Source organism: Archocentrus centrarchus, chromosome 14 (genome assembly GCF_007364275.1).
Source record: "Archocentrus centrarchus isolate MPI-CPG fArcCen1 chromosome 14, fArcCen1, whole genome shotgun sequence".
In the NCBI taxonomy this organism is placed as follows: Eukaryota; Metazoa; Chordata; class Actinopteri; order Cichliformes; family Cichlidae; genus Archocentrus; species Archocentrus centrarchus.
Window position 1 is genome coordinate 22,484,526 of NC_044359.1, and position 21,779 is coordinate 22,506,304.

General features: G+C 38.2%; 1 protein-coding gene across 1 annotated transcript; it reads left to right on the forward strand.

Annotated features, from left to right (window-relative positions):
* The first annotated feature begins 223 nt into the window (after positions 1 to 223).
* Positions 224 to 19,113, forward strand: arhgap42a (Rho GTPase activating protein 42a). The gene is made up of 24 exons (XM_030745935.1): positions 224 to 808; positions 5,147 to 5,242; positions 5,354 to 5,415; positions 8,221 to 8,292; positions 10,074 to 10,175; positions 10,283 to 10,393; positions 10,990 to 11,094; positions 11,596 to 11,725; positions 11,856 to 11,956; positions 12,710 to 12,819; positions 12,914 to 12,992; positions 13,152 to 13,191; positions 13,299 to 13,361; positions 13,449 to 13,523; positions 13,613 to 13,697; positions 13,775 to 13,833; positions 13,979 to 14,084; positions 14,268 to 14,427; positions 14,514 to 14,664; positions 15,490 to 16,185; positions 16,317 to 16,470; positions 16,922 to 16,993; positions 17,116 to 17,195; positions 18,515 to 19,113. Exons 1-24 carry the CDS (start codon positions 655 to 657, stop codon positions 18,601 to 18,603), a joined length of 2,952 nt encoding a protein of 983 aa, XP_030601795.1. The 5' UTR covers positions 224 to 654; the 3' UTR covers positions 18,604 to 19,113.
* The last annotated feature ends 2,666 nt before the right edge of the window (positions 19,114 to 21,779 follow it).

Here is a 21,779-nt window from a genome sequence, read left to right on the forward strand (position 1 = left end):
ATATTCAGTTCCTTGTGGTGCTTTCACTTCAGCTGAGATGTACTGCCATTTCCTGCTGAAACTAAAGCTACTTTCGGGACTTGTGCTTTACCATAATTATTATTATTATTGGTGGTGTTGTTTCTATTCACATCATGAAAAGCAAGCAGTCCGCGGTGTTCTCGCGCCCGTCTGCAGTTTTTCGCCGATTTCAGCACGCGCCAGCAGGAGTCTCCCGTTCCCATAGTAACAAGCCTTAGAGCCATCCATAGACAAAGTTAGCCAGTCTCTGCCGAAAGCTTTCTTTTGTGCGTCCAAAATTAACCCCTGCTGGTTACTTTGCACGGCCGTAGCTCCGCTCTTTTTCAGCTAATCAGCAATTACGAAGTCGGTGCGACGCCTTATTTGAACATACCGACGTTAGAAGGCTAAAGAGAAGCTGCATGGAGCTCGTCGTGTAGCTTAGCCAAACCCTCTATATCAGAGACTGTTGTGTTTTAGTGTCCGGAAGTTCTGCTGGGGAGAAAAGTAAGAAAGGCATGAAAAACGGGACCTGGAAGAAGCTTCTGACAGATTTCCTTGGAGCACACTGAAACGCTATTTCGTGTCTCACAGAGGGGGCAGATAGGGCGTCGTGCTGTTCTTTCATAATTAGCTGCGTGTATTAATTTACTGATGGGTCTCCCGACGCTGGAGTTCAGTGATTCTTTCCTGGACAGCCCGGATTTCAGAGAGCGTCTACAGTGCCATGAGATAGAGTTGGAGCGAACCAACAGGTTCATAAAAGACCTCATCAAAGATGGAAACATGCTCATATCAGCCCTTAAAAGTAAGTACGCCCTGATTAATAACTGATTCTGGGGGTGGGGGAGTTTGCGGTGATTTCTGCAGGCTGATACAGAGGGACTCCTCGGGCTATCAGTCCCAACAGGGCCAATGAAGGGACTTCAACCTTGAGGGTCTCTGTTTTATTTGTTGTGTAGTATGAACCGGACAGTTTTCAAGGTAGTTACAGTGTTATGCACAGTGTCGGTATGTCATACATACTATCTACTACTGTGCAGTTTTTCAAAATGGAGCTGTATTTTGTTTATCAGTAATGGATTTTCCATCAATAATATTTCGTCACTTTAATTTGTTGATGTAAGTCATCTGTTCAATAGTGTGCTGTGCTGTCACACACTGGTTTTAACTAACAGAAAGCAGGAACCAGCAAACTTTTCAGCTGCCTTTGGGGCCCAAAATACCAGGACGCCCCCTTGAAAGCTACAGGCTTACTGGGTGTTAACTGTTTTGGGCTATTTTATGAAAAAAATACCAATACAGTTTATCTAAAGGGACTGTATCCATGAAGCTTGTTGGTCAATTAAAATAACTGAATTCCCATCATGATTTCTTAAAAGTTACAAGAAGTGGGAGAAATGACATCTTTATTTAGCTCGTTTTGCTTGAGGATTACCACAAAACCTAAAGGTATTACATTCATAATTATTTAAAACTGAGAAAAAACAGGAAATATTCAAATTCTCACAGACATGAAACTTCATTATCACCATTATTGTTTTTGTTTTTTTCTAGATACAAAAATTTGCGAACCCCAGAGAAATTCACCAGAATTTGGCCATTTATTTATCAAATGGCCATAAACAGAAGGCAAATGCAATGCAACTGTTAAATAAGCACAATCTCATTGCATTTACTACACTATGACCTTACATAGCAGAGGTCAGCCCCCAGAGGCCCAATTTAAGCCAGGAAAAACCCTGATCAGGATCTTGAGTCTCTGTCTTGATGAGTCGTTGTGTCAAAGCAGCGTTTTAAAACCTGTTATTTTTCCTGACACTGCTTTTACACTCCATGTTATGCATTCATGAAATAATGTAACATATCTGGCGCCTGGTTAGATTTGAGCAAAGACAAACTTTACACACTCAGGAGAGAGAAGGTGGGACACAGCCTCCTGTTTTTGAACCTGTGCGTTAATCCAAACACGATGCACAGCGTTAACTAATAGCTGTCTGCTTATCGGTCTTCATGACCAGTATTCACTGATTTTGAGTTTGAATTTGAATTTATTTATTTAAAAGGGACAACACATAGTGATGAAGATATGCCAGGTTTACATTGATTTACAAGGCTACTTTTCATCTGTGGTCCCTGGCAGGTCAGACATAAACGAGAAAAAAAGAGGGGGAAAAAATCAAAACACCATCAGGCAATATACATAAATATAATCTGAACAACAAAAGCATTAAATTACACATGAAAACCCACAATACAGTAAGAAAACACAAAATAACAAATATAAAGCAGACATCATTAATTACAACACGTTAAAATAAAATTAATGATCACAAATCTGGTTCCTCTTTAGCCATTGTTTAAGATAAGTTTGAAATAAAGGTTAAAGGTAATGCATTCTGTTATTATAGCTGGAATATTATTCCAAATCTCATTGCCCTTAACTGATAACACCTGTTTACTAAATGTTGTATGTCTTAAAGGTAAACAATCACCTCTAGTAGAGGCTCTGGTTAATCTTCCACTAATATTTGATTTTAACATGATGTACTCACCCAATGAAGGTTTTGCAAGCCCATGTAAAATTTTATAGATAGAACAAGCAAACTTAAATTAAAAAAAAAATTCAAAACTGAAAATATTATATTTCTTTTTAAAGATTCTTTTGGTTTTAAAATAGTATTACTTGCCAGTGACCAGTTAGTTTCTCATATCCTATATGAGAAAAAAAATCATAGAACAGAGAAACATTCTAGCTGCATTTTCTGTCAGTGATGATCTAATTTGCCTAAAAATGTGAAAATTGAAATGAATAAGATTAGAAATATTTTTAACATGATTCTTGAATGATGAAGTGGAATCTATAGTATTACCAAGATATTTAACTTAATGTACAATCTGAATTTCTTCTCCTTTCAGGAAAACATTTGAAGTTACTCTTGATGTTGGTTGTTTTGAAAAAAAAAAAAAAACTATACAAACAATTTTCTTTAAATTAAGCAGTAAAATGACACTCTTGAACACAATTCATAGCTATTGTCAGTTTTTCCAAAACTTCCATGTCAGTCTTTGCCTGTGTAAACATAACAGCATCATCGGCATACAGCTGAGTACGAATGTTTTTACAAATATTTAGTAAGTCTTTAATATATAATCACAATGAGGATCATTCGAAATATGTTTGTCTCCTAGGTCAAAAGTGTGTTGTCATGTTGCAATGAAACAGAAGATGATTTTAATGATTGTGCATTTATTATATTTGACCCCTTCCTTTGACAGAATATAGAGACATAGCTGGATTACTGCTGCACAGATTGTCAATGGCTGCCATATTCTTATCCTGATAGCAGCTTTCAAACAGCATATTCTCCTTTTTTGTTTGTAGTGTTTAATCACCTCAGCGTTTAAGGTGGGGGTGGGTTTTTTTGGCTCATTTATTGGTTGAGATCCTCACCTGCTGCTACCTGCCATATACACAGAGTTGAAACAAAGTAGAGGTTTCACACACAAGTTCAGCTGCTTCCAAGTTTCATAAAGAAGAAGAGGTTAAAGCTACAACTTTATTTTTTGACCAGCACAGTTCGGCTTGTAGACTTCACCAGGGTGAAGCAATAATACCACAAGTGTTGCTGAAACTTTAACCTCTGTATACACAAAGCATCACCAGACTCCAAGAAAAAGTAAATATGGGACAAGAAGTATGTTTGTGTGGGAGATATTACCAATGCATTGAGGCATTCAGCAGTGAAGGACAGATATTTTATTTGAATGTGACCCAAAATTCTTGCTAAGTAAATACAATGAAGATAAAAGGAAGCTAAAGTGTACTTTTTTATTTTACTTGTTTTGTCCCAGCAACCTTTGAAACTGTTGTTAACTCTTCAGATGATGATTTCTCTGGTAATAATTGGGTTTCAGTGGAGTTGCATCCATGAACTGGCACATCTCCTTTTGAGCTGACAGCTGTAACAATAGTAATTTCCCTTTGGGATCAATAAAGTATTCTGATTCTGATTCTGATTTAGAAAAAAAAGAACAAGCTGAGAATCACCTTCCACCAGTTTCTCACAGTTATTGGAGTTTTTGAGTCTTTATTGTAGCTGTATTTAATTTTATTTATATCATATCCCACAAAAATGTCAAATAGTTTATGATATTGTGGTGACTTGCGATTTTCCTCATAGTCAGCAAAGGGTAGTGACATGTTAACTTCAGAAGATCCATGATAATATGATGCCCTTTGTTAGAGCTTTTTCAGTAAAAGCCAGACTGTACACACAGAGGTCACCTTAAATACAGTCAAAATAAATTATTTGTTAACGTAGACCAAACAACATCGTCATCAAAATAAGCACATTAAGCTTTTGTAGGTGCCATAAAATTTTTAACACAAATCCAGCCTAATGCTAAGTACAGCATGCATGCAATACATTTTTTAGTCTGCTGTATTCAATATTTAAACACACTTAAATGCATATTTTTAAAATAGGCCCAGTCATTTTTCATACTGATGAGTAAACTGTTTCGCTTACTGATAGAACAGGATCTTTCCAGCTGTCTTTCAGCTGCTAAGTGTGAAACCTTACATCAGTGATCCTGGACAAAGTTTCCAGTACAGGATAAAGTTCTCGTTTACTTTTTTCATACATTCAACCTGACCAAAGTTCTTCTTTCTGCTGATGTCCTTGCAGAAATCTGGTATAGACTGGTAGAAATAGAAATGACATTTTAATGGTTTTATTACCAGTCTGTAATGAAGTGGTATGATTGAAATGTTGTCTCAGCAGCTGCCCTGCACACCAGTCTCAGGGTGTGTTAATGACAGAATACAAAGAAGTGTTTTATGCGCCTCAGAGAATAAACTGTGGTATTAAATTCTGTTATTGGAGTGTTGTTTAGACACGTAAACACACAGGAGTTTGTTGCAGGGTGCATCACTTGTTTTACATCACACTTCAAGAATCTTCTAGATAAATATAGTAATGGTTTAAGTGATTTTTCCCTGCAGCCTGTAGAGGAAAGGGAGCATGTTCAGTGGACCAGTGATGGCAACATGCAAAAAGTTAAACAGTGTTAGTTAAAGGTGTTACCAGTAATTCAGTTGTTGACTGTGCTTTAGTTGACTTAATGAACCTTTTTTCCTCAGGTCTTTCTCTTGCTGTTCAGCGATTCTCTCAGTCTCTGCAGGAGTTCCAGTTTGAATGTATTGGAGATGCAGAGACTGATGATGAGGTCAATATAGGTGAGACAGAAATGCATCTTTTGATCTATAAAAAAAATATTATACAAGAATGCACTATATTTAAAATATGATTAGTCTTTACAGCAGCAGGATGTGTTATTTATTTTGCAGCCCAGTCCTTAAAGGAGTTCTCTCAACTCTTAAGCACCATGGAGGAGGAGAGAAAACGTCTGGTAAGAAAATGTGTGTTTGTGTTTGGGTTAGGGTGTGTATAGGAAGTGAAAATACTGATTTTAAACTTGGTAGCAGTTTAAATCATTAATAGCTACATGTAGGAAGTTTGTGCCTTTAGATATTTATGCCTTGGATCTTGCTGTGCTTGACTATGCTCATCTGTTAAACCCTTTAACTAAACTGTTATCAGCAAAGTCTAAACCAACCAGCTCATCAATAGTTTTGCACTCTGTGTCTCCTGTTTATCGGGATAAAGGTGACCCAGCGTAAAGCAGCAAGTCCATCCCATCTTTAAGCAGCTGTTGTCAGTTTTTTATAGTAACAATTTGAAAATACTCCGACACTGTGAAAGTGTTACTTGTAAGGAAAAAATATCACTTCAGTCTGAGGCTTTCTTCAGCTCTGCAGAGCTTTATCGTGAGTTTAGATGTCATACCTGAAACTTACCTGTTTTGGTTCACTCTTAGTCCTCTCAAAGTGTCATTTTTGGCTGCAGCAATGAGCTGAACATTACTGTACATTACTCACTGTACATTACCTGTTTAGTACTAAACTACAGACAGACCAAAAAGTGACTAACACTGAACTTACTTTCACCAGGCGGCATGATCTGCTGCATGCCCGAGTTTGCAGTACTAACCTAAACTGTGACTGTAAATGTGTTCACCAAAAACTCATTCGTAGCCACTGTCATTTGATGCCCGTCACTTACTTCCTCGTGTTTGCTTCAGTCCAGATTTCCCACAAGTCTGATTCACACCTTTTTTGTAGTGAACACGTTGTACCGGCAGTGCTTTGTGCACCATGGCAATTTGGGAAATGTCTTTGAGTCAGAGACCCTCCATCAGCTAAAGGCCTTTGTTTCAGAGTGACTGGCTGTCTGTGTGGAAGCAAACTTTGGTGCATGTGCAATGTATGCACATAGTATGCTACTTCGTGTGTGTGTGTGTGTGTGTGTGTGTGTGTGTGTGTGTGTGTGTGTGTGTGTGTGTGTGTGTGTGTGTGTGTGTGTGTGTGTGTGTGTGTGTGTGTGTGTGTGTCTTTGTGGCTGTGAGCACGGTCTGGTTACAGAGGCACCATGTGGAACCTATTCTGCCAATTCCCATGTGAGAGTGAGCACAGCCCCAGTGCCTGGGAAAGTCCATATAAGGGTCCTGTGTGTGTTTGGCTGCTCTAGTTCTGTGTGTGTGTGTGTGTGTGTGTGTGTGTGTGTGTGTGTGTGTGTGTGTGTGTGTGTGTGTGTGTGTGTGTGTGTGTGTGTGTGTGTGTGTATTTTGATGGTCTGCTTTTCCATGTAATGTGGCACTACTCCAACCCTTCTAACAACATCATTATTATCATTATTACTTTTAAGGGAAATTCCAGCAAATTAGTTCCTCTGAAATACCAACTTGTCCAACCTGAAAGGACCATTATTGAGAGCTGACAATGGTCTTCAGTCTCTTAGTTTTTACCTTCATGCAGCTGATTGTAGTGTGTTGAAAAAATGAACAGGAAAAGAAAGCAGATCTTTTTTGGGGTACTAGGGCAGCACTAAACTCAAAGTGAAAGTGGAGTTATGATGTGGGACTGGGGATATATTTAGAGTCTGACACTTAAATCAACTTAGACAGAACAAAGCAAGATTTTACCGACATTTGCAGTATATAGTCTCATGACTGAAGAGGGCAGAGACCTAATGTAAACACCAGAGTTCTCAGTTCTGATAACCCCTCTGTACCACTGCCCCTCAATCACAAGTTTCTCATATATACTGCAGCCACTCAGTCAGCTGCAAAAATACTACCACATTTATACTGTAATTTTTCTGATAAATAGGCCAGCCTTGGCCATTTTTTAGTGAAATGCTTTATGTCAAAGCTCCCTGATTTTCAGAGTTTCTATGAATACGAACCAAAAAAAAAGTTTTTACATACAGTGTTTCTTTAGATTTTCTAGGAAAGTGGGAAAGAGGTGCAGTAAATTAATGAAACATGTGCAAACATACATGGAAATACAGTATATAAGGCAAAAACAGAGTTTGTACAAATCTAACAAAATTTAAAGTCAATGTTTGGTGTGACCACCTTTATTCTTCAACACAGCCTGAACTTTGAGGCAGCTTTCTTGTCTTTTTTTTAAGTAGTTTTCAGGAATAGTTCTCCAGGCTTCTTGAAGGACATTCAAAGCTCTTCTTTGGATGTTGGCTGCCTTTAGTTCTGTTCTCTGTCAAGATGATCCCACACTGCTTCAATAATGTTGAGCCTTTAAGGAGGCCAGTCCATGACAGATAGTGTTCTATTGTGTGTTTTTCTATCCAGGTATGCTTAGCAGTGTGTTTGGGATCATTGTCATGTTGAAAATTATCAGATATAAAAACTGGATTGAAAAAGAGTGAAAATCAGCAGGTAAAGTGTAGGAGTTAAAAGGAGTTAAAATTTAATTCTTGAGATCATCTGCTTTGCTCAAGTATACATAGTCTGCCACCCCTAGGCTTCCATTTAAACAGCATATAAGCTGACAAATGAATGGAACAAACCTCAGCCCTAAATTTGCTTGTATACAACAATTTGGTGAAGTTACAAACAGATTCTCTTGTTAACACCTTAATTTGAAATATTTTGAAATAAATTTGCCTGGTTTTAAGTTAAAACTATCAGAATAATAAAAGACAAGCCTCCACTGACCCATAAGACTTGACAGAAGCTATTTTGAGTAAATGCTAAAGCCCTCATGGGAGCTGTTGCTTTATTTATGTTGCTGGTCTAGGTATTTACTGCTACAACACACTGAGCTGACTGCTGTGTTTCTTTTTCTTCTCTCAGATCCAAAATGCTGATGATGTTTTGATCTCACCGCTCGAGAAGTTTCGAAAAGAACAGATTGGAGCTGTAAAGGTATACCTCCGCTGCTGAGTAGATTATGAACTTGGGTCTTGCTTTCATTAATTGTCCAACACTTTGGGTTGTGATCAAAAAGATCACCCTGCTCCTTTCTGGTCCCACTCGGGTTGTTAGTCAGCGATCAGAGAATCCAATTTCTCCAGATAAATGATGGATCACAGTCCAGTGTCTGCAACAAGGTCATGGGAACGGACGCTGGGAGGGCAAGAAAGGGAGCATGTCACAGACAGAGGGATGGTTGAACTCAGACAGACAGTGTAAACACAAAATTAGTTTGGTGTCTGGCTTCAACAGCTGTTTCAAGTTGTATAATCCAGATTATCTGTTTTTTTCTCTTTTTCTTTCTCAAAAGAAGTGTGTGTGTTTTTATATATATATATATATATATATATATATATATATATATATATATATATATATATATATATATATATATAAAGTCACTCCTCATCCCGAAATGTTGCAGTGTGAGCAGTAAGTCGTCACTCTGACACTTCTAAGCCAGAAAGACAGACGTGGATTTTAGAGGTGCAGCTGTTTTGGAAAAGAGATGTTATCTTAAATATTTTTTTGTATGTTTCTTCCAAAAAATATGCTACTGGCACTCACAGACCCAACAGGACAAATCTAGAAACATTAGTGACTGCTGAACTCAAAATAAAAGATACATATTTAAAGTGTTAGTAAAAGTTTGCAAAAATAATTGTAACAATTTAGTTTTAAATAGTGAAAAGAAAAGTACTAAATGCAGAAACACTCCCCTGTGACTGTTAGACTATTATGCGATGTATCATTAGATTATTTCTCATGTGTTAATATTAAAGCAGGACTTTACTGTTGTAGTTACTTAATGTGGAACTAATATTAGTTTTGTGAAGGACTGCAGCTAATTCTTGTTTTCATTATCAATTATCTGGTGATTATTTTCTCTGTTCAGCTGGTTTTTGGGGGTTGTTAAAATTCTGCCCCTCCCTGAGCCTGGTTCTGTCGGAGGTATCTTCCTGTTAAAAGGGAGTTCTTCCTTCCCACTGTCACCACAGTGTTTGATTACTGGGATGATTGGATCTTTAGGGTTCTTAATCTAATTTTTTTACCTTACTACAAACACCTTGAGATGGCCATTATTGTGAACTCATATGACACGAATAAAATTCAAATTAAGTAGAAAATGAATAGGGCTCTCATGGTGTGTAGCGGTTGCCACTGTCACCTCTCAACGATAAGGTTTTAGGTTAAACCCTGTGGACGTTCTGTGTGGAGTTTGTATATTCTTCCTGTGAGTCCAGCTTTCACCCACAGTCCAAAGACATGAACTGGTGATTATAAATTGGCCCTAGGTGTGAATGTAAGAGTGTGCAATTGACTGTCTCTGCATGTTAGCCCTGTGATGGACTGGCATCCTGTCTAGAGTGTACCCTGCCTTTTGCCCAGTGTCAGCAATAATAGGCTCCAGGTATGAAACATAAATCGACGAGAAAGGAATGAGTTGTTTCAGGAGATCCGGTTAAAATAGGATGCCCACTCAGATACTTGTATTATTTGCTTTATTGATTTCAAGAATAATTTTGTTATTTTTATATGATTATACTGTAATAAAATAGCAGTTCATGACAGAAGTTTAAAAAAGAAAAAAGTATAATATACTGTTTTTCACTTGTTTTGTCAGTGGTCACAGCACATCTGTAAAATTTATTCTGGTAAAATTGATTTAATTAATTAATTTGTTTGTTTGTTTTTAATCACTGATGTGGTCTGTGCATGTCTCACTACATCAGGAGGGAAAGAAGCAGTTTGATAAGGAGACAGAAAGGTACTACTCTGTCCTGGAGAAACACCTCAATCTGTCTTCCAAGAAGAAGGAAACCCAGCTGCAGGAGGTAAACTCCCTGATTCTTAAAAATCACACAAGTTCTTGCATATAAATAAAAAGTGAACATTAAATAAACTAAACACTGACTGGGTGTTTTTGCTGTACCTGTTGCAGGCTGATTCACAGATGAGTAAAGATAGGCAGGTTTTTTATGATGCGTCTCTCCAGTATGTCTTCAAGATCCAAGAAGTGCAGGAGAGAAAGAAGTTTGAATTTGTAGAGCCGGTGAGTTCATATAACTGGACATAAACGTATCATTTTTTTAATGCTGGCATACAAATTTCACTTTTGTAATGCATGAGCTGAAGTCATTATCATCTGTTTGCTTCTTGTGTCGAGTTGCCAGTTCACAGTTTTATTTTTGCTCAGCTCAGTAGAGGGAAAACCTAGTCACTATTGTTTCATCCCAGGAAAATATTGAGTGATGAGTCTCTTCTGTGTTGTAAACATCAAATTATAATTTCAGCTTTAAAAAAAAACCTGTTCTGAAAAAAAAAAAAAACACATTACATAGAGTGTTTGTCCAGTGATAAACATGTTTTAATGATACATATCAGTAAAGCCCACTTCCTGTTGCTGTAACAGCACTTCCTGCGCTGAGATTTTTCCGGCTGACAGAAAGGGAAACTCTTTGTTGTAAAGTAAACAAGGGCAGCAAACCAAACAACAGACAGAGATAGAGAGGTTTTCTCAAGCTGAGGGTATTTTGGATTGATTGAGCTGATGACTGACAATCATTCTTTTGTAATCCTCTCATTATACTCTTCACTCCCAAGCCTCCAGCTAACATTTTCCTGTGCCTCTATCACTCTGCTTTCCAGCTTTTAGCCTTCCTTCAGGGGTTGTTTACATTTTACCATGAGGGATATGAGTTGGCCTCTGAGTTTGAACCCTATAAGCAGCAGCTTCAGTTTAATCTGCAAAATGTAAGTGATTGTTGACTGCGAATCTCTGAAAATAATGATACTTAGTTGTTAATGGTGTGTTTTGTATGGTTTACCTGCACTTCAGGCATCGATTGAAAAAGTTTTACAGACAAGTTCAGATGCATCTGGCACTGTATTACTATTATTATTATTATAGACTTTTGTTGATCAATTATTTCTAGACTGCAAAAATTTACTGGGCCTTGTCAATACTTTCAGGTTGTTTTAAATTTGTAAGTTAAACAAAATCTAGTGTTACTTCCCTGTGTCTTTATCATTTTTGAAAAGCTAGATTTTTTTAAAATGCAAATAAGAAATCAGTACACTTCTTTGATTAAAAGGGCTCAGATCAACAAAAAAGTCTTGTAGCAATGTAATCTGAATAAAGTAATTATCCTGTCTATACTGTTTAGAGATTTGTATATTTCATGATCATCAAGCATGTAAGCAAGCCTCCTTTTGTTACAGTTTCTTATGCAAATTATGCATGTGTTTGTTAAGGCTCGCAATAACTTTGAAAGTACTCGTGCTGAGGTTGAGAGGTTGATGAAGAGGATCAGATCTGCAGAAGAGGACTTTAAAGCCCCCGGCTGCTTTACTATGGAGGGATATCTGTATATACAGGAGAAACGTGAGATACACAAAACATATACTTTTTCCTTTCACTTGTGCTTAGAAGATGCCAGACTCACATTTAGACTGAAAACACACTCTCACACTCAAGTTTAACCGCATGAAAATGTGTTTTATCTGTTATGTAGGACCACTGGGCAGCGTGTGGACCAGATACTACTGTACTTATGAAAAGAGCTCCAAGATGTTTACCATGAGCAACACAGAGGTCAGACCAGCCAGCAGACAGGTGAGAAAACCCCTACTGTGTGTTTTTACATGATTTAGCCCATTTACTACCAAACATGATCATGAGACACTTCATCAGTGGGCTTACTTCGCAAATTTTAAAGGTACTTGAGCATGGTCTGTGATTTCTCACAGCTCAGTTGATGAAAGCTTAGGCTTTGCTGCTCCTCAGTTCAGTGTCCTGCAACATTGCTTTCAAAACATCCTTCCTGCTACCCACACTAAGATAAGCTATACTTTGTTCATCCCAATAGTTAGGAAATTCCTTTGTGACAACAGACAAAAATGATAGCTGTAGCAAAAAAGCTTAAATAAGAATAAATATATAGCTCAGTAAAAGAAAATAAAAGGACTATGACAAAACAAATAAAAGATACAAATTTAAAGGAGCCAAATAGGTAAATCAAATAGACATAATAATAATATAATATATTACAGTAGGGAGCTCAGTAATTTGAAATCTAAATAAAATACACTACAAGTAAAATAATTTGTTACTAAAACATTGACAAAAACACACTGCTGTAGACAGCTTGTCTTATCCAGGTTAGTTTCACATTTTTCTAAACTACTAATTTGTAGTATTTTGACAAAGATTGAAAAGTAAGGCTTGCATAAACACTAATATGGCCCTAAAAGCATTGAACAGTACTATTTCTTGGCTATACCAAAAGCCCAGAATTTGTTAGTCGCATTACCAAACTACAATAGCACATGCCAAGCACATACAGAAAACATATTTCCCTGTTAACAGAACGGTGTGGTGCACAGTACGCCAGAGATGTTCAAGCTGCGCTCGTGTGTCCGAAGGAAGACTGATTCAATAGACAAACGCTTCTGCTTCGACATCGAGGTGGTGGAGAGGTGAGATGAAAGATAACCAAGAGATTATTTGTGATAAATTGAGATTTAGCTGCTGGATTTATCTCTGGTATAAATGACCTCTTTTTCAATGCAGACACGGTGTGATCACCCTGCAAGCACTCTCCGAGGCCAACAGACGGCTGTGGATGGAGGCAATGGATGGGAAAGAACCTGTATGAAAATATTCACCATTAATAACTTATCAGTGCGGGAAAATGACTGTAGGCTGACTAGAAAGCAGGGGCAGCTGACCTACATATATTATGATACTTATTTTTGTTATTATACTTGTTGCTTTTACACTAAATAATCTTTTGTCCTTCTTTATTCAGATATACACTCTGCCTTCTCTGCTCAGTAAAAAGGAGGAAAGTAAGTGTTGAATAGCTTTTTGTTTAATTCCAAATAACCTGTTTATTAACATCTTGCAGCATGTGTTGCAGTGCCTCAGAGATTTAGTTGATGTGCTTGTTTTACAGCATTTCTCAATGAAGCGGGCTTCAAATTTGTTAACAAGTGTATCGAGCTGGTTGAAGTGAGAGGTATTCTTCATCCTTATAATGTTTTTATGGGAAAAATGTATTCTTAGGAGTATTTATTGTACTGTATATGTTAAAACCTCTCTGCAGGGATTACGACCCTGGGACTCTACAGAACAGGTGGCGTGAACTCTAAAGTTCAGCGTTTGATGACGAGTGTGTTTGGTAAGCTATGCCTTGCTATTTCTCTGCGTGGGGAAGATTTATTTCAGCACAAAGATTATCAGGTGTATTTAAAAATCTATCATCCACAGCTTCTGCAGCTGCCTCTGACATGCATCTAGATGGAGATGCTTGGGACACCAAGACCATAACTAGTGGCCTAAAGGATTACTTCAGGTAACGTATAGCACCTTTTTTTTTTTTAATAATGCTGCTTATGAATTATGAGTTTATCATTTCTAATGTGTGTGAAGGTGCCTGGCAGAACCACTACTGACCTACAGGCTGCATAAAGACTTCATCAGGGCTGCAAGTAAAATCTTACTACCTCTTTCAAAAGCAGAGCACATCATGACAGACATTTTAGAAGTATTTAGATCGAAACCATCACTTCTTATATTGTATGTGATGTAAACAGAAGCAAACCGTATCCATCCCACTGTACTGTTGTTTTAAAGGGTATGATGACCAGAAGCACAGAGTGAGAGCGATTCATGCTCTTGTCCACAAGCTACCAGAGAAAAACAGAACAATGTTGGATCTCTTAACCAACCATCTCCTCAAGTATGTACTTATTAAGTTTTTTCAGTACTTGTTTGATACATTTTCTGTTTACTTCTCAGTAAATAAAATTGCTGGTTGTTTGTGTGTGTGTGTGTGTGTGTGTGTGTGTGTGTGTGTGTGTGTGTGTGTGTGTGTGTGTGTGTGTGTGTGTGTGTGTGTGTGTGTGTGTGCGCGCGCGCACAGGGTGTCTTCTCACAGTGATGAAAACATGATGACTGTGTCTAACTTGGGAATGATCTTTGGTCCCACCTTGATGAGGTCCCAGGAGGAGACCGTGGCTGCTATGATGAACATCAAGTTTCAGAACATTGTGGTTGAGATTATCATTGAAAACCATAACAAGGTGTGCTTACAGACACACACACAAACACTTTAATGAATACACAGACACACACATGCACTTAACAGAAATATATACGCTTCTGTCAGATATTTGGTGAGGCTCCAGACCTGTCAGTGCCATTGCCTCAACCTCCATCCTCTCGGTCGACTCCTCGGAGGAGCAAGGCCATCTGTCTGTCATCTGGAAAGAGAAGAGCCCGTCTTTATCCTCCTGCTCTCTGCCTGGCAGACAATGACAGTGGGTCCTCTTTTTTCATCACTCATTAACACAGCAACAGAATACATTAAAGTCAGACACTTTGCTTAAATACAATTGGATGCTACTTTATTTCCATTTCTTGCTTTTTCTCATTTCATTTACTGTACCTGAACACTATAGCTGCTAATTAATCTTCAGGATGAGAAAATGACAGCTTTGAAATGCATATCATTTTTAAGGATCAAATCAGCGGCTTGTAGTCTTTGCAAAATATTATATTTAAAAAAGATAATGTCTGTAAGTTGGTACCTGTTCTACTAAAACATGTATAGTTTAACTATTCCAAGGAATTAATTTTAAGATGATTATTATTAGAAAATAGAACTGAAAATAGTCAAAAGTGTGGATGAATTCTGGCAATCATCTCCCTTCCCGCTCTTACTACTCCTTTAGACAAAACTAACTGTATATAAAATCATTAAAACTACACTAAGGTCATCCCACACAACTGAAAAAAATGCTACTCACACACTGAGTCAGCCACAGGGTAACTTTTCTGCGGAAGTAGAACATTTTCACATCACTTTTTTTATACTGTTACATTACCTCAGTAATATAACATATGCATTGCCTCCCTTTTATACTGTGTTTGCCTGCAAGGCTGCTACTTTTTATGGGGTATCTTTATTTTAACCCTTTTCGAAACTGGGATACATAACTTAACTTACTTTACGCACTTGCCAGTAGCGCGTGCCTTTTCGTTTACTTACTTAGCCCATTACCTCACACAGTGAGATAATGGGCTAATACATTAACATTGGCAAAGTCTCATTTGAGGGTAATTTTTTCCATTTCTCCCTCTAGGTGACACATTCAGTAGCAGCCCCAGCACAACTCCGATGGGCAGCCAGGAGTCTCTGTCCTCACATTCCTCTGAAAAGAATGGATTGTCTCAAACCTCACCACCGTCCTCTCCTTCTGCTGAGCCCAGTGCTCCCTCCTCAAAACAATCCTCTCCTCCTGGAGCTTCCTCTTGCTCACCACCACAAAACGGGAAAGATCAGAAACCCCCGATAGACAGCGCCACATCCCCCCACCTCCTGCCTTCCACATCCTGGATGTCCACTCAGCCCACTCCAACTCAGCAGACGTCCTCTGTCTCCTCCTCCACATCCTCTTTACTCTCTGCTGTGGAGCGGTCTATCAAAAGAAACTCAATTGACTCCTTAGCTTCTGGAAAAGAGTCAGGATCTCCCTCTAGAGCTTCCATGTCCACCATTCCTGCCCAGCACTCGCCAGTAGAGCATGCCTTCTTGTTTAGGGAGGCTGGACCAGTTCAGAGGGTGGCGTCTGTCTCCTCTCTGAAAAGCACCCATTCGGTGGGTGAAAAAAATGAACCCAGCACCACTGTCACAGACGCCAAAGTGTCCGATTCTACCTCTCCTCGGCAGCTTAGAGCTCCTTACAGGACTGCCTCCTCCTCCTCTTCCTCCTCCTCTTCAGTGTTTCCCTACCGGCTTTCCACATCTTCCTCTCTCACCTCCCTACACATCTCTGAGGGTGCGTACATCTGTTCATCTGCTCCCATCAGCTGAGCCTTTTGCAGAAATGCAAAGTTGAAGCTGTAGTTTAAAAGTAGTTTAAATATCTGGCACTTGTTTGCTTCTGATTTCTCATGTGGCATATCACAGATTACAAAAGCTGTCATGGATCGGTGCAGAGTCTCATGGCACTGGACCCACAGGAGGCTGCACACATGCGCAAATCTTCACGCATCCGCTGTGGCTCCGATCTGACCTCGAAACACTCTGTGTCCAGCAATGGTTATCAGAGGCCTGGATCGTTGTAAGTGCTTTTAAAACTGATTTTATACTGTAGACATTAAGACTCTCTAACCACACAGTTTTACCTTTGACCTGTACTCACACAATGAAAAGCTCAGGAGAAAATCAGACTGCACGGCTGACTAAAGAAACAGCTGCTTGCTCTCTCTTTCTGTGTTTTACAGAATATTTCAGTCACAGGCATCCCTGTGAATTGTACTTGTTGGCTTTACATTAAAGTTTTTTTTTCTTTCTTTCTTTTCTTGTCTGGGCTCAGGACCAGCCTGAATCATTTAATAAAATAACAGTTTAACTGCCTGTTATTAGATGGTGCGCTCAAACCAGACCTGGTCACTTATTTACCCTCGATTAAAGATGAAAATGTTCTCAGGAAATGGATTTAATGTTTTGTACTGCAGCTAATTTGTGAACAAATGACACAATTGATACAATTCTATGTTTGTTTGTGACAGATTATTAGCAAGACAACCGCGGCGTGAAAGTTCAATATTCTCCTCAGCGTTAGACGTATGTTCCACTGGAAGGTAGGTTGTCTTTGAGGTAGCCTGAGGTACATTTTCTCTGCCCTGAAGCTGTCACATGTTTGCACAGAAAGACAGAAAACTCTCCTTAACTGACTTCTTTTAATTCTTTTTTGTTCTCTTAGGGAAGCTAAAGCTCTTTATTCATGTGAGGCAGAGCACAGCCATGAACTCAGTTTTCCACAGGGGGCTCTCTTTTCAAATGGTAAGATTAAATTCCCTGAGGGAGCTCTGGCTCCTAGTATAACAATGATATCGGTAACTGGATCACATCTGGCATCTGATCCATGGGCCTTCCCATTAACACCTGGTATTGAGATGTTTTCTTGTCTCCTCAGGTGTGAGTGCACTGTGATCTGATCTCATGTCGCAAATTGGTTAGGTGGGACTGACTAAGGGCTATTTTATGGTCCAGCATTACTGCATCCATTTACATGTTTTTCCATCTACGCACAGGGAAGGATTTAGCATGAGGGCTGTGGGGGTGCATTTGTAGTCCTCCATCAAGCTGACAGTGCATAAACTGTGGGTGATGGTGTTGTGTTTAGGTCGAATGCTAAGCAGTTATGGTTGACTAGCAAAAGAAGTGTGGTTAAGATGCACACACTGGCAGAAGTGTACACATTGTTTCAAAAAGCCTGAAAGAGCTTGGCCTGTAGCTCATCACATATTTTTTTTTTATACTGCCCTCAGGTGGCAGGAGACAGCTATAACAGGCTCCAGCATGCTTGACTTATAGGTATAAATAGCTCATCCCAGCTCAAGGCTCTCCTTTTGTTCTGTTGGTGAGTGACATCACTGCTACTACCTGTAGCTTCTTTTGGGCTTGCTGTTGGTCGGATTTCATTATCAGGTGTACATGCAATGCTGGGTGTTCAAGAGTCGTGTTTTTTAAACTGGGTGGCTGTGGCTCAGGAGGTAGAGCAGGTCATCTATTAAGGTTGGTGGTTCAATCCCTGGCAAAGTATCTTTGGGCAAGATACTGAACCCCAAGTTGCTCCTGATGCGTTCATCGGAGTGTGAATGTGTCCGTGTGTTAGATAGAAAGTGCTTAGATGTAGAAAGTGCTCGTGTGAATGAGACATATGTATAAAGTGCTTTGAGTGCTCGTGTAGATTAGAAGAGAGCTATATAAGAACCAGTCCATTTACCAGACTGTGTTTTGTTTATTCTTAAAGTTAGATCAAACATTTCACCCACATTACTGCATTGTCACTCAAGTGAATGACTGTGAATTAAATAGCTGTTTTGTGAGTGTTGAAAGGCATTTCCCATTGTTCATTGTTGAAAAGTTGACTGGAAACTTCATGATCTGGACTAAAATTTAACATGAGAGTCACTGATCTGAGTAATGTTTGTGCTATTCAAACAGAACCAGAAATACTGCAGTTTGTAAGTTCTAGAGACATTTCCATGTCTTAACAAAGTTATGGGCGTCTGTATATGTCATCATATAAGATGTGAGTGGTTTACAAGCGTCTTTGTCTCACTTGCTGAGCTGAACAGAGCTGTTTGTGTCTGCAGTGGGCCCATCTGTGGAACCAGGATGGCTTCAGGCAACATATAACGGCAAAACAGGCCTCATACCTGAAAACTACATCACATACATCTGACGTTCCTGATCATGTCATCACCACGTCACTGAGACACAGATTTGACTCTGACTTTACTGATCTCCAGTGCTGATCAAAGATATATTTATCATGTAACTGTGACTGCTATCACTAACTGCTGTGTCAGAATATGAATAATGTGTATAATGTATGTAACCATTTTATGCTTTATTAACCATCTTATCATACAGTAGATGGTAATATTTGACTTATCTGACAGTTTCCCATAATTATCATCGGCTCCTCTTTTGAGGATGCTATCTTTAGATTAAATGTGTCAAATAGGTACATGGAAACAGTATTTTTCTATCAATCTTAATAATTTATATGTTTAATTAAAACTATGTTACGATTAGAAATGAAGTGTTCACACCTCTGTGCCTTGGAACTGTATAAACCGCTGGTCTGAATCCTGCCAGAACACCTTTTTTTACTGGCTCTGTCAGTTTGTTGTTTAATTAAATGCTTTTGCTAAAAAAGAGTTTGGGTCTGTATATTAAGGTTAGGTTTATTACAATGTACATTTCTTATTTTAAACAGAAAGGTAGCATTTGAACAATGCTTTTTAAGTTCACCATGTTTAGATTATATGTCACTTTAAAAAACTATTGTGTTGATTTCTCTAAGTATATTTTTTAAATGTGTAGAAAACAAGCAGTGTAAATTATATCTACACATAACTACACAAATGCAGTACAGTACTGTACAAAAGTCTTAATGCATCCCTTATTTCTTTATATTTTACTAGGAAAATGAGAAACAAGTGCAGTGATTTACTGAAATATGTGTGCAAACATACAAAAATATAGCATATAAGGCCGAAACAGTTTGTACAATTCTAATGAGCCTGAAAGTCAATATTTGGAAGGACCACCTTTATTCTTCAACACAGCCTGAACTCTCTCACGCAGACTCAGGAATAGTTCTCCAGGCTTCTTGAAGGACATTCAAAGCCCTTCTTTGGATGTTGGCTGCGTTTTGTTCTGTTCTGTCAGGATGATCCCACACTGCTTCAATAATGTTGAGGTCCAGGATCTGGGGAGGCCAATCCATGACTGATGTTCCACTGTGTGTTTTTCTGTCCAGGTATACTTTTACTGCCTTGGCAGTGTATTTAGTATCATCGTGCTGAAAAATTATGCTGCTTCTAATCAGATGCTTTCCAGATGGTATTGCATGGTGGATCAAAATCTGATGGTACTTTTCTGTGTTCATAATTCTATAAATTTTGACAAGCTCTCCAGCAGCACTGGCTGAAATGCAGCCCCAAATCGTGACAGAGCCTCCACCGTGCTTTATAGATGGCTGTAGACACTCATTGTTTCAGTCTTTTGACAAAAATGACATTCAAAGTTTTGTTCCCAATTTGCATTCAGTGAATTTTCATAAGATAATAACCCTTCTGCTGTCAGATTGCTGTAACTGTGGAGTTTCAGGCCAAGGTACAATTTGACAGCAGAAGTGTTAAAAGGTGTTCCACACCTATTGTTTCAATTTTTTATTTAATTTTATTTAATGTCAAAATGATGACGAGGTTCAAAGGACTGACTCAAATGGTGCTTTAAGATTTAAGTGTTTAATTTTTTGATTATTTGTTACCAGTTAATGTTACCATTAAATCTTTACAAAATGCTGCAGATGAATTTTTGATTTTTAACTTTATTTTTTGCCAATTTTTGAAATTTTTAAGAAATACTGTAGATTGATTTAACTTCAGTCACTACTCCTCCCTTATTTTGTTGGTCAATTCTAATGACACTATTCATTAGGCAAAGATCTACAGAGTTCCAGAGTTTCACTTTTTGACTTTTTCTGAGTGTTGACAAAAATGCCTACCTGTGTCTATATTATGACAAAAATGGCTGTACTATGATTTGAAACATATTTGTTCTACTGCTTAAATACTATGAACAATGAGCAATGGCACCTCCTAGATTCACTGGACATGTTGGGTTTTACATGTGACAAAGCAAACGTGTGCATTCACTTTTTGCTTTGTTGTGGTTGAATTATGAGATTAAATGCAAAAATCCTTGTAATTTCTAGTACTTGATTATATGGGAATCAGTCAAAGGCTGGAAATAATTTTTCCCTTTCACCAGATGTTTATTGAGTTTTACAAAGTCTTCTTTAAATTTGGATAATTTCACATTTCTTACAGCTAATTAAAATCTTCAGGAAATGCAGTACATTCAGGATTAAGATTAATTGCTTGTCATCCCTTATTTATCAGGAACAACAAGCAATTGGAATATGTTCATTGGGCAAAATTCTACAAAGTGTTGCAGACAAATGTTTAATTTTCAACTTTTCAACCTACAGCCAAATTAGTTTCTGCTCCAATATTGGAACATTGGCAACTCGCCACACATAAAGTCTGGGGGTTTTTTTGTTTTGTTTTTTCAGTGATTGTGATTGTTGCTTAGTTTTGTCAATAAAAAAAATTATTATATGGGTGGGTCTGAAACTCACTCAGCAGGGTCACTGGAAGCCAAGCTTTTTTAGGTCTAGTAAAATAATTCTCATTTCCTTATGGGGTTGAAAGGACATATTTTTATGTTCCTGCATGCACTAATAAACAAGTCAGTTAAAATCTTGACCTCCTGAAATAAACAATAACACAAAAATCACTGCTTGGTCATTTAAAGTCCACATAACACTGTGGATTGTGCTGCATGTTTGAGGTAAAATATCACTCAGCTAATGTACTATAAATAATTTGTCTTTTCAGTTTATAACCTCCCAGCAAAAATAGCATCAAACAACCAGGCGGTTCTGGGATGGATAAAACGAGTCTAAGAATTTGCTGTATGTGTATAACAGCATCTCAGTCACTCTAGTAAGTCGGCTTCCAGTGTTATTTCCATGGCATATAACATGTAAAAGCTAACAAGTTATTGAGTTGAGAATACAGTCATAGACTGTGACTATATATAGACTATGACTGTATTCTAAATAACCGTAATAATGCCAATCACAGAAAGTGACAATATTCTCAGTGCTTTATATTTATCATGATTTTAGCATTTCTTATTCCTGATTCTTACTTTGCATTTGGTTTTAAATTGATATGGTGAATAAAGTCACTAAGGCTCATATGCACCCCACTGTTACCTACTGAGACCTGGTAATTGTGTGTTCTAGGACTTGTGCTTCAAGGGGTTTTGTGCCACCTA